Here is a 12889-nt window from a genome sequence, read left to right as displayed (position 1 = left end):
GCTCCCTGACCCCCCGACCTTTTGTGAGTTAATGCTGCTTCCCGTGCTTTGCGGCACGGACGACTCTGACGTGTTGACTGTGTAGCCCTTGTCGTGCTCAGGGACAGACAGACTCGGTGCTTCCAGACAGAAGCAGTTCCGTCCTCCTCTGAGGGTTGTTCCATTGCGGAGTCTCTGTGTTGGGTGGAGTTTCCGCTCCATCAAAGTTGGAACTGACAGGTTTTGCAGTCGGAGTAGCAGTTCTGTGCTTCCTACCTGTGTCCTTGGGTCAGGCACTCCACCTCTTCGAGGGGAACGGCACCTCCTCCTGGAGAACCCTGTACCTTACTTGAAGTGGGCCCCAGGAAGAGGAGGCGGCTGAACGACTCCGTCCTGTGGTCTCATGCCCAGACTCCCCAGACTCGAGCCGGCACTCGCTGCCCTCCAGCTCTCGCCCTCCACCACCCCCTCAGCCCGCGCCATTGCTTGGAACGCGGGTGCCACGGACAAGCAGAACACTCACGGGCACACTTAGCTGAGGTCACAGGAGCAAAGAATAAGAGATAAACTGCCAGGAAGTACAGCGAAGGAAAGTGCAAGACCTGCAGAGAAGTCTCTGAGGCCCCAGAGACCTCACAGAAGGAAAGCCTGAAGCAGGAGCCGTGTGTTAATGCCCATACTTAGTGTGGCATCTCGTTTTAGATGGGACAGGGGAGTTCCACTCGGGGAGCTGAAAGCGTCAATTAGAGTTAAGTGCATTTAGGGATGATTTCTCCGAGACCCTTAAGATTAGGAGGAGACAACTTGATGGGCGGACAACAGGAGATTAATAAATACGTAGGCTGCTGTGCTCTGGGAGGCTGCAGGGACCGCACTTGATTCAGTCCCGCACCACAGAACCCGCCATACAGTAGGAGCTCAATGCATGCGTTGCGTGGGTGCACCTAGCGCATAATAAGAGCTGAGAAGAGAATACTGACTTGAAATGCCTGCAGAATTCGTGGCCCCTCCAGAAGCTTCTTGGACTGCTTCAAGGGAGGCTGCCCTTTAGGGGAGAAGCCCCACCCTATGCAAACGCTACTCTCCGGCCCCACAGAGGGAGCAGGCGCCCCCTCTCCCCATCCCCCGGTCTTGTTTCCGAGCCCCCTGAATTACAGAGAGGCTCGAAACAAATTGACAGAAACCTGGAGGAGAGTAACTCAAGTGATTTAGGAGAATGGAAGGGTTGGCTTATGGGGCCAGATTAAAGAAGCTAAATATGTATAGCCGGCCTAAGTGACAACTAAATGGGGCATTTGATAAGTCTATAAATACTCGGAGGATGTAAATGCCAGGGAGGAAAGGGAATTACTTAGCCTGGCACAATGGAGTATTGGCATAATGGGATAATATTAAGAAAGGGAAAATGAAGGTTGAGCATCAATAAAAAGCTTTCTGACAAAGGGAACCGTTCCTGACGGGGGACACTATTAAGTTATGTGCTGTGGGCCAGCGGAAGTAATGGCGGGGCCGCTGCTCAGGCCGCTGGCCGCAGAGCTGCAGGGCAGGCGCCGCGGCGCATCCTGGCCGAGGCCGGGACCCGCGGGCCACCCGTCTGCGGCTTCCCGGTCCTAGCACAGCACAAAACGTTGCATCTTCTTGGAAGGAGTCGGGGAGCCCCAGACCCCTAAAGGCTCTGACCCCTGGTTGCAGAGGCAGGTCACCTTCCCATGTCACTGCTGGAAGGGTTCCTGCACCAGACCGGCCCTCGCCTCCCCCGTCAGCCGCCTGATGGCCCGAGCTCCCTCTCCAGCCCCCCGGACCCGCTCATCACCCCACCTCTCCACACCTTTGCCCCTGCCTGCCCTTCTTCCCGCCTGGCCGCCTTGGCCCGTTCCCTGCGACACACTGGGGGTCCCTGCCTGCCCCTGCAGCCCAAGGCAGTCGGCCAGCCGCCTCTGGTCTCTCTACGCCCCCTGAGCGGGCCTAGGTTCGTGGCGCCTGCTGTACTGTGTTGTCCTCCCCGACTTGACCGTGAGCTCTCTGAGGGCTGGGGCCGAGACGTGCATATCTGCGTCCCCGGGGTCGGACCCCGAGCCCGGCACAGGGGAGGCGGTCAGCCAGTGTCTGAAGAAACCGTGGAACGAGGTTCGATCCCCAGCACTGTCCGTCACTGCCGTGTCTTGGGGTCCCTGTGTAATGATCAGGGCCAACGAGCTTGCAAGTCTCAGCAACGTCTTGGAATCACCTCCCGGCCCCGGGCCAGTACTCGCTGCGCCATTCAGACAACTCTAAATAAAACCCCTCGGCCCTGAGAGGTGGCTCGCCGTCCGCCGTGGCTTAAATGTGAGCCCGAGCCCAGTCTTCGGTGGAAAGTGCTTCTGAGGGCCCCATGAATGTTCCGCAGAAATACTTTCTCTCCCCACTCAAAATCACTGTGAACATGGTAAGTGAAATAACCCTCCCCTGTTGGTTATGAAGGGTTTTATGTCCATCTAAGCAAATCCCTTCACGAACTCAGGGAGAACGCAGTGATAGATGAGAGGCGATGCAACTCGGGGCCTCCTGCGGCAGGGGTAATACATGTACTACGAAATACAATATTCATCGCGCTCCGCGTCGACGGCTGCGCCAGCCGCCCTCGTGCCGCCGTGCCGTGCGTCGCTCCGCTGTGAAACACGACGCTCCTCGGGAAGCGCTATGAGGGCCACGCAGGGCAGGAGCACGCTCTTGCCCGCCCCCTTCCCGGGGTTCCAGGGGCCTCGGTTAGCAGCGCCGACTCTATCACCGAACGTTTCGTACCGGCACGTGCCTGTGCTGGTCTCTGCCGTGCATGTGTGTGGACCCCGGTCAGGGTTCGTTTCACTGCCCCTGACGCCCCGGATTCACTGTCGGACGACGGTTGGCCCGCTAGACACAGCCAGCGCTCCATGCCGGGGCAGCCTGGCACCCAACCGCTTCTCTCCGTTGGCAGCCTGGACCTTGAGGCTCAGTGTTTACCCTTAGAGCTCAGTGTACACCTGCGGCTCCCGGATCGGGTCATGTTTCTGGGAAAGCCTTCCTTTACTGGGAAGAAGACGGGGCATGCAGTCGGGAATTCCGGCCGGCGCTCTGTGCGTCTGCTACCGCAGCCCCACCGGGCCCCCGTCACGTCCCCGCCGGACTTCTGCAGCGGGCTGCAGCCATTGGATGCCCCCTGCCTCCAGCCGCCCGCGGGTGCCGGCCCCCAGATCCCCGTCAGTCACTGTTCCACATCAGAGTCCTCGCCCCTACTCAGCAGGCCTTGGAAGGCTCCCGCGCGTGTGCTGGGCCAGACTCGTTTCGGCACTTAGCCTGCCCTGGACGGCCTTTTACGACCCGGGCTCAGCCCAGCCTTCCCCTCTTCCTCGGCTCCACCTCTGGCCGCTCAGAAAGCGTCTCTCAAAAGCTTCCTGTGCCGGGCTCACTGCTTCTCACGCAGGCCCACCCAGCCCTGCCTCCTGTGCTTTTTCTCATTTTCTTTTCCTTTCCGGATAGATTCTCCTTCCCCGGTGATGCTCTGTACATCTGTTAGGATTCAAGTTCAATGTCACCTTCCTAGGAAGATAGGCAGGTCTTTTCAGGCACAATCACCGTGCATGTGCCCTTGTTGGCCTCCCTGGAGCTCGCACACCTGTTGGCTGGTCGGGGACCCCCAGAGGCTGGTGGAAGCCGGTCTCTCACGTGGGACCGTGAGCGAAAAGTAACAGTGTCACATGCTAGAGGAAAACGGCTTTGGCGCTGAAAGCTGTTCCTCCACTTTTTTTGCCACCATTCCTACCCAGAGGAAATGGAAATCATGTCTTTGACAAGTGATGCGTAATGTTCCCATCACATTGGAAAGCGTTCTGTTTGATGTCGGCAAGAGGAGAGTGAGAAGCGGTCCCCCAAATAGTGCTGAGTGGCAAACCCTGCAGCCGTCCAGAGCCCCGGGTTTCCTGGTTTTAGTTTAATGCAGCAAGCTGCTTTATGAGGTCTGCAGCCACTTGAAATATGATTGAGTACTCGTAAAAAGTTTCCAGTGGATAATGAAGATTCAAGAATGAGACTCACAGTGCAGTGCAGTCAATTTCGTTGCCGCTGCTCTCCGGTACATCTCTGCCATTGAAATGAATTATTTATGATAATTTATTTCAGCCATGGAAAATAAAACTGTTTTCATTGTGATACTCGCAGTAACACTCAGAATAGACACATTACATGCAATACTCTCAATTAATTAATCCTGAAGTTGCATTCCAACTTTTATCTTCTATCTTATAAGCTAGGAGACTGGCAGGTAATTCTTTCCCCAATAAACGATGATCCAAGTGAGTGTGTTGAGAACTAGGGGTAATGTTGGTAATGGGGAAAAATGAAACAACAGCAAAACTAGGTCGTGGTTTTCCTTGGATTTTGCGGTGGGTGGTAGAGTTCTGAAACACTCTGGGCCGCGCATCACACGGAGAGAAAGCAGCCCCTCACTTGCCGTGAGGAGGGGCAGCAGGGGAGGGTGCTGTCGGTGTGGCTGCGGCCTGCAGCGCTAATGCAAGACCAGGGCCGGCCGAGGTAACCAGTCCCACGGTGCCTTTATTGGTAAGAAGCCTCTCTGCTTATCTTTTTTTCTTTTTTTAGCAAAGCTAGCCCTGTGCAAAGGCCCAGTGGGCGGGACCCCGAAATGATTTTCCGGAGGAGAAGGGGTCGCCCATAATCAACTGCTGTCTTGTTTCTTTGAAAAGAGGCCCACCTCGTCCTGCATTTCATTTGATTGTTTTTTCACTTAAAGTGCTAACGCACTCTTCTGTCACGAGGCCACAAAGACATGCAGGAGTTGAAGAGGGTGCTGACTGTGTGGACATTAAAAGAGGTGAGGTGACGTAGGTGGTAGGGCTCAGTTAGTCCAGGCAGGGAAGGGCAGGCTCATTGGTCCACTGCTTGTATGTCTCGTAGCATCCCACCGGCCCACACCGGTAAGCAGCAGACGAAGGGAACAATTGATTCCTTCTCCCTAAAGATGACTAGGATCTAATTTGAGGAGGATCACATTTCAGTGTGTGCTGCTCTCGCGTGAGGCCACGGGAACAGCCCGTGGCCGTGGCAGCAGCTCCCTGGTTCCCACGAGCACTGGCAGTCTGGACGCATCCCCTCCGTGGGCAGCACTCAGGACCCCCCCCAGGCCCCAGGTCCCCCTCTGCCACCGGCCTTCCGAAAGGCCAGGTACCGCGCCAGAGGATGCCTCAGGCTCAGAAGCAGCTCTGAGTGGCTGGGGCATTTAGTGTTGGGTGTTCCTCAGAACCTCCCCTGCTCCTTACCTCAGAATCGGGGGCCGCCTGGCTTGGCCAGGGGTACAGATCGTCTGGTACACTACCCCTCTTCCCATAAAGGCCCCCCACCTACCACATCAGAACACCCCACTCTGCGGACAGGTCCCCTCGGGCACAGCCCTGACCGTCCTGCCTTCGTCCTGCGCCTGCCACCCCAGCCTCCATCTAGGCTTTCTCCTGGGCCCCTCACCTTCTCTTAGGTCTGCCCTTCCTTTGTCTGAACCAGCGATTTCAACCAGTGCGCCACGAGAATTTTTACAACATGCGATACCTAACTGTTCAGTCAGGGGCACGGACCTCTTTTCCCGTAGGTCGCCGAGTAAAAAAAATGACAACAGCCAACACAATAGCCGCCCAGCGCAAATGAATCAAAATTATACCTAGTCTTTTGTCAGATCAGCAAAAAACACATTTTTTGTTGTGCCACAGAATTTTAGTAGTTAACGTGTGCCGTGAGATGAAGAAGTTTGGAAATCGCTGGTCCAACCCAAAGCCGCCGTCCCAGGCCCTCCGGCCACCACCGCTCGGATGAGACAGGTGGACTCTCGTCCCAGGGCCACTTTCTGACTCCCTGGCCAACAGGCAGCGGAGTGGCGCTGGGACTGTTTTGTCCTGCGGCCCTGAACGGAGAGCCGGGATCCGAGAGGGAAGAGCTGAAGCTCCCTAAGTACGTTGAAGGTTTGACCCCCAGAGGGTCAGGGTTCACCTGGTCACTTCAGGTTCAGTTTCCGGGTTCAGGTTCAGTCCAACCCTGTGGCATCTCTGGGCCACACTGGAAGAAGAAGAGTTGTCTTGGGCCACACATTAAATATGTTGTGACGTGTAATCACACAAAAAATTCTCATATTGTTTTAAGTAAATGTGTACGATCCTGTGGTGGACCCAACTCCCAGCCATCCCGGGCCGCATGCAGCCCGCAGGTCGGACACGCCTCTCTCTGTTACAGACAGGAGGCAACAGGGAGGGGTTTGAATTTTCCCACCTGTTTCTTAGAAGTCCGAAATATTTTTGGTTATATTACTCAGTGTGCTCGAAGAACATTAGAAATGAGAAGTGTTCGCTTTATAGGGAGTCCTAGAACTCAAAGGAAATGAGCTTCATTTCCCAGTGTTTTCTAGGATGTCAGTTTCAGTTGCTGTGCACGTGGTATTTTTAGAGGGAGGGATGCTATTATTTTTAGGAAATATAAAAATTTCCTAAATGTCTGGAAGCTTTTGGAAATGACTGGCCTGCCGCAGGGACAGTATCACCCAGCACCCTTGGGTGGGGAAGTCCACTGGGCCCCGGGAAGCAGGCGGGGGGTGGGGAGGGTGGGGCGCTGAGGGGCGGGCGGAGACGCGGAGCACGGCGTCGTCACTCTGTGCTCTTCTCCCAGGCCGGGCACTTGCCGAGTAGCCTCGGGTTCTGTCTGGGAGATGACGCATTTTCAGAGCAGCAGGAACTCTGTCATTCAAAGTCCACGCTGACACCTGTACCGGCCAAGTAGGGACGCCTTTCGGACTGGCTCCCGTTTTAGGGTTTTGCTGTTGTTTTTGTTGTTTGGTTGTTTGGTTGGTTGGTTGGTTGGTTGGTTGGTTTTACTGCAGGTCTCAGTGAAGTTAGATTGTATGGAGACTATAATTGGTTTATCTGTACACAAGCAAGACATGAAATGCGGCGCTTGCTTGAGCCACGAGGTTCCGCTGGGCCGGGCCGGGGAGCCGGAGTTGGAGTGAAGAGATGCTAGTGACTCTGAGGCCTTTGGAAGCGTTCGTCCTCGCAGCCGCCCCTCAAGTAGCTGGTATCATCCCCTGCCGACAGGCAAGGGACTAAAGGCTCGGAGAAGTGAATGGCTTGCCCAGCCCCCCCTCAGTTCAAGTCGGGTGGGTGTGTGGCCCGGCCACATTTGGCCTCAGTGCCGCCTGGCTCCTGAGCCTGTCCCTACTACAGCAGGTTGGTCTCACTGCGCTGAGAGGGGTTTCCTGTCATCTCGTGCCACAGCCTGTGGGAGCGAGGAAGGGGGACGGGGACGCGCCGAGGCCGTGTGGAGTGGCCCTCGCCCTCCCCACGCGGTCCCCTGCAGAGTGGGGCAGAACTCGGCAGAGGAGGGTACGCGGCTCGGTGTGGTTTTGGACGTGGGCCCTGGAAATGGCAGCCTGGGTGGGGCAGATGGGAGACGGCCATTCTGGCCGTCCCTGTAACAGTCTGGGAGTGTGTTGCGGGGAGCGGGGAGGGCTTGTGCTGCATTCCTCCTACCAGCCACACACTGGTGGAGCCCCGCAGCTCAGTGGGGCGGGGAAGGGGGGTGCCGTGCAGAACCGCCAGGAGCTCGCCCCCTGCCGTCCTCACTGTCCGCACCTGAACCCCAGAGGGCTTCCCACCAGCGAGCTCCCTTCGCCCGGGCAGGCTGCCGCACTGAAGCGCTTCACCCCGTGTTCTTCCACGTGCCTCGTGGCTGCGCTGCTTCCCCCGCACCCTCCACGGCTACTAGGGAGAGGATCGCTGGAAAGGATCCGCCACGTCAGTGCCATTTGGGCAGATTCGCTCACCAATTTCCATTTTTCCGGAAGAGCGAAAAGGGGGAAAAAATCATCCGCTTTAGCTAACTTTATTTTTAGAAAAGTGTTTTATTCAAACATCCCCTTACTTATTACAGACATAAATACATGCATTCAGACAAATGAATCCACGGGAGAACCGTAGAAAGTAATTGGCATATCACTTCAGGATGCTTTGTCAGTTACTGGAGGAGCTCAGTACCTCTAACTTGCATCTTCCCCATTAAAATATCCATTCTGCCTTCACACTGAGAAGCGCATAATATTTTAGGCTGTCTCCGCGGATCGGTTAGTTTTGCTTGTCAGTTTAATTTGTGGCTCCGTGACTTCGGGTGGCTCGTTAGGTTACACGTAGAAACACGTGACCTGCACACGGTGCTCGGGTCAGGCTGGAGACCTGGCCTCTTCCCCGGGAGGCCGGACACGCAGCCGGCCAGGGGAGGGGCTGGCAGGTCTCCTTCACAACCAGCCTCGGCGCCACAGCGGCGGTGACGACGGCGCTGGTGTGTGTGCGCGTGCAGTGGCCGGTGCTTAGAGCTGCAGAGAAGCTCACCGCTGCTGTGATCACGTACCTTGCACGTCTGCAGCACCTTCCACTCTTCACAGCACTTCTGAGCTCCACCATCTTGTTCGGTTCTCGGAGCTTCCTGCTGCCGGATCGTTATTTTCTCTTCATAGCTAGTGACACAGAGGCAGAGAGAGAGAGAAAGGTTCAGTAACTTGTGCAGGATCGAAGTGTACCTTGGATCGCAAAAGTACCAGAGGGTGAAACCAAGTGTCACGAGAGCCCAGCTGGGGGCGGTGTGCGCGGCAGCCTGTGCCGCGGCGTCTCCGTTGCCCCTGCCCCGCCCCCACAGTGGGGAGAGGAGCTCTGGCGCTGTGGAAACGGGCTGGAGTCGGGGTGAAGGGTCCGAGAAGCAGAAGGTGGATCCTCGGCCCCACGTGAATGACCACGGCCTGCTTCTCTGTCACTCACCTGGGCTTCCAGCCGCCTTGGCCATCTCTAGCCTCCCTCCTGCCGTGTCAGCTGCACGGGACATGTCCCCCGTGTCCCCAGACAAGTCTGAGCCTGTGCGCCTTTTGCCGTGAGCCCATGGCTGGCTCCCACTGCCATCAGGATGAAGTCCAGGTCCTCGGGCGTGGCCTTCCCACCTGGCACTGGGGTCTTGCTTCTGGCCCACCTGTCTGTCGCTCCGCCCCCCACTGCATGCCCATGGCACGGCGCCCGCCCAGCCCTGTTTCCCCCGAGCTGCCTCCTGCTGGTTCTGCCCCAGGGGGCGTCCAGCTAGCTCCTCGAGGGCAGAGGCTGGGCTAGACGCCTGTGTTCCCTCTCCTCCGCTGGCTGTCCCGCAGGCTTCGAGTGTAAGCGAACGGGCGGATGTGCCTGTGGGAGCGGAGTGAGTGTGTGTGTGACTGAAGCAGAGAAGGAGGAACGAGCGACTTCAGCAGCCCGAGCCGGCGGGAGCAGGGTCCCGTCCCTCCCTCCGCCTGAGAGCTGCTTCCCTCCGCGACTTGGCCTCCGGTGAAACGAGAGGCAGACAGGAAGGGGAGCTGGGCTGTCGCCCGGCGACCTCGCGTAGAGGGTTGAGAGGCGGGGGCCAGCGGCCGGAGGGACTCCGAGCCACGGCAGCAGTGTCTTCATGGGACCCTGTCTCCTAGATGATGTCTGTCCTCATGAACACCATCGTCTTCGAAGACTGCCGGAACCAGTGGTCGGTGTCCAGGCCCCTCCTGGGGCTCATCCTGCTCCATGAGAAGGTGAGCGGGGCTGCAGGGAGGGCCTCGGGGGCGGGCCCTGGGCGGGGCAGAGGCCGGACGCTGGGCCATGCTGCGACGGAGGGGCCCCTGAGCTTGAGCGGGGAGCTCCAGCCCCCAGGGGCAGAGCCGTGCTCCCCCGGAGGCCTCTCCAGTTCAGCAGAGGCCTCGGGGCCAGCTCCCCTGGAACCCAGAGCTCCCACTCGCGGGGCGGGCGGTGTGCCCAGCAGTGCTTCAAGCCCGCCCTCGTCTCCTGCCCCCGTTCCACGGGGATTCTGAGCAATAATCCTGTTTTGCCCCTTCCTTGGCCTCCTTTTAAGCCTGGGATCCCTACTGCCCTGGACCGCGGCAGCAGCCCCTCAGGGCCGCGCCAGAGCCAGCCCCTTCACCCCCGGGGCACGCGTCTCCGGTCGGTCCCGAAGTGCCCGCCGCCGCCGCCGCCGGGGTGGGGGGCTGTCCCCAGAAGCCCCCCCGCCCCCCAGCAGTGGGCGGGAACAGGGCGCTCCTTCCTGCTCGGGAGAATGAATTGTCTGTACAATGAGATGGTACTGGGGGAAAAGACAGGGAGATTACAGGCAGGCGCATACATTAAAATTCAAACCGAAACCCCAGCCTTGGAAGGAAACTAATGGAAGGAGAAAATATATCAAAAAGAGCAGCGCCGACTCATCACTCACCTGTGCTGAAGTATCCAATTTTAGCCGCATTCGGGAGCCCCGCCATTCATCTTCCGCTGGCGCTGCCGTGATTTAGATCCAGGCTCTATAAAGGAGAGCAGTTCTTTTAAAATGATTGAGAGGGAATAAGGGCAAATTCAGTGTTTAGAAAAAGCTTATGACATCACAATATTATACTTTACTGATGGAGGCAATATTTCACAGTTTGGGATGAAAAACTAATAATTTTCTATTTGGTGTGAGTCACTGCATCATTATAAAAAGGAAAAATAAGTAGTTCTGTGCATTCCCAATCTTGTTCAGGGAGACAGTGAGGTTTACATCTAATGTCTCTGATATATAGTATTTAAGTATTAGTCTGACTCCATATTAATTATGTGTGTTTTTGATGTGAGCTGTTTTAATGTATGACGGGAATTAAATACCATGCCGTTTGGGCTGGGAAGGATAAACTCACGACTGGCAAAACGCTGTCTTTGTGCCCAAATTAGGCTGCTTCCGATCATTAGGGGCCGTGGTTAGCATGAGAGGTTTTGTTTGTGCAAAACCTCCCCGGTCCCCGAGAGGGGAAGGGGCTTTGCGGGTCCCGAGTGACCAGGTAGGACAGACTGTCCCCCCGGAACTAAGCAGGCTCCTCCCGTGCCCGCGTCCTAGGATGCGGCCCCATCCTGACCCGGAAGGGCAGGGGCTGGAGACAAAGCCCGGGGTTGTTGGGGGACGATTCCCTGAAGCCATGAAGAATGACAGGACCCTGGGCCGGGCCGTCAGTGGCCCCAGCGTGCTCCCTGGGCGTCAGTGCCGTCCTCCCATCCGCCCGAGAGGCCCTGCCTCTCCCGGCCGCCTGCCCGGTCCCCGCAGAGGCAGCGAGGCCTCCGTCAGCCTGAGTCGTCCAGTGACCACAGAGCAGTCACAGCGAGAGGTTGCCGTGGGGAAAGGGACGCAGGTTGAGTGCAGGAAGGCCTCTGTTGCTTCCCTTCTCTGCAAAGGCTCACGGTGCAGGCCGGACCCGGCAGGGGCTCCCCTGCGAGCCGGGAGCCCGGGCGGCTGGGAGCCAGTCCCCAGCCCCTTCCCCGGGCCTCCCCCCCAGCCCGGAGCCGGAGCCGGAGCCTGACGCCTACGCTGTCCCCCAACAGTATTTCAGCGAACTGAGGGCGAGCCTGATCGACAGCCAGCCTCTCCCCAAGCAGGAGGGCCTGGCCCAGTGCTTCAGGAACCTGATGGAAGGCGTGGAGCAGAACCTGTCCATCAAGAACAGAGACAGGTGAGCAGTGCCCGGTGGGCTCGGCGGCGTCTCTGGGGGAGGTGGGCGTTCCCGGTCCGTGGAGAAGAACTGGGCCCTGCTTAACACGGCTCACCCGTGCGTGCGGCTGTTCTGTCGCACCTCGAACCCTGGCGCCCTTCACTTCCGCCCGGCAGTCGTGACCGGGCGCCCGCTGCCCGCAAGCCTCGGGCCGGGGACTGCACGGGGTGCAGAGGCAGCTTGCGGTCCGGCAGGAGCCATACGAGAAGTGACTAACAGAGAAGCCAAAGAAAGCAGGCTCGGACGTGCTACAAAGGACGAGGAAGGGCTTCCCCGCACGTGAACAGGCACGGGCTTTGAAGTCGGGCGGACCCCAACTCAGATCTCATCCCTGCCCTTTGCAGGCTGCGTGGCAGAGAGTGCATCAGCTTCTCTGGCCCTCGGTTCATTTACTAGTAAAACTGAGACCAGGGTAATAGGCTGTGATGTTTAGACACAGAATGTAGTGAGGAATGGTCCCGAGGACATAGGACTTGCAGTAAATATCGGTTCCCTTGCCTGGCCTTTAAGAGTGGCTGGTTAAAAAAAAAAGCGGGGGGTGGTGGCTGGCTTTGTGACAACAGGGACCCGTGAGCCGCCCGGGAGACCTAAGAGGAGCCGCACTTAGCAGCCATGCCCACGTTCTCCGTCCATCCATCCGGCGCACGGAACATTACGGAGCGCCCGCCGTGCGCCCGGCGTGGGGGGGGTACCCGTGGGGAACTGACTGTTCAGGCAGCTTCTGCTGGAGAAGACGGACGATACGGAGTGACGTTTGCAGGGACAACAACCACCTGTCCCACCCTCTGGTGAAAGCGGTGGCGTTCAAGGGCCACACTGTCGGAAATGCACGTCGGCCGTCCCGGTGGCCAGTGTGTCCTGGAGTCGCCGGCCCGGCTCAGCTAGTGCGAGGCCTAGTGGAGGCGCTCTGCGGACTCTCCCTCTGTTCCCTGCCAGGGCACCCCCCCAGGCAGAGGAGGGCAGCCGGCTGAAGGCGCCGAGTGGGCAACCCTCAGCGGGCTTCCCCGGGGCTGGGGAACTGGAGTGCCGCCCGCGGGCCAGCCCTCCTCGCTCCCGGGGGCCCGGCCAGCAAGGCCGGTGTTTCCCGAGCACCGGCTCTAGGCTGAGCACTCGCAGGCATTGTCCCAGGTGAGGTCTCGCTTCCCACGGTCCTGTGGGGTAGCCGCCCTGTCGGGCACCCACGCACTCATCCGAGATCACCCAGCTAAGGGGTGGTGGGGCCAGGGCTTGCGCCCGGGCGGTCTGACCCAGTGCCCCGCTCTTGAAGCACTGAGGGCGGTTTTCTCATCTGTAAAAGGAGATACCATTGCCTACCTTTGGGAGGACTTCTGATGATTATGA

At 58.2% G+C, this 12889-nt stretch overlaps 1 protein-coding gene across 2 annotated transcripts in view; it reads left to right on the top strand.

Moving 5' to 3' along the window:
- Positions 1 to 12889, top strand: part of RANBP17 (RAN binding protein 17) — a 227730-nt gene that overhangs the window by 214123 nt on the left and 718 nt on the right. For both annotated transcript variants that reach the window (XM_045823997.1, XM_045823994.1), the window contains 2 exons: positions 9476 to 9574; positions 11382 to 11509. In XM_045823997.1, coding sequence (XP_045679953.1) covers positions 9476 to 9574; positions 11382 to 11509 — 227 coding nt within the window. The remainder of the gene's footprint in view (positions 1 to 9475; positions 9575 to 11381; positions 11510 to 12889) is intronic.

The sequence above is a fragment of the Phyllostomus hastatus genome, unplaced genomic scaffold (genome assembly GCF_019186645.2).
Source record: "Phyllostomus hastatus isolate PE091 unplaced genomic scaffold, TTU_PhHast_1.1 phas_contig_150, whole genome shotgun sequence".
Taxonomy (NCBI): domain Eukaryota; kingdom Metazoa; phylum Chordata; class Mammalia; order Chiroptera; family Phyllostomidae; genus Phyllostomus; species Phyllostomus hastatus.
The sequence above is the reverse complement of the archived record's forward strand: the minus strand, read 5'-3'. Positions and strand labels throughout refer to the sequence as shown.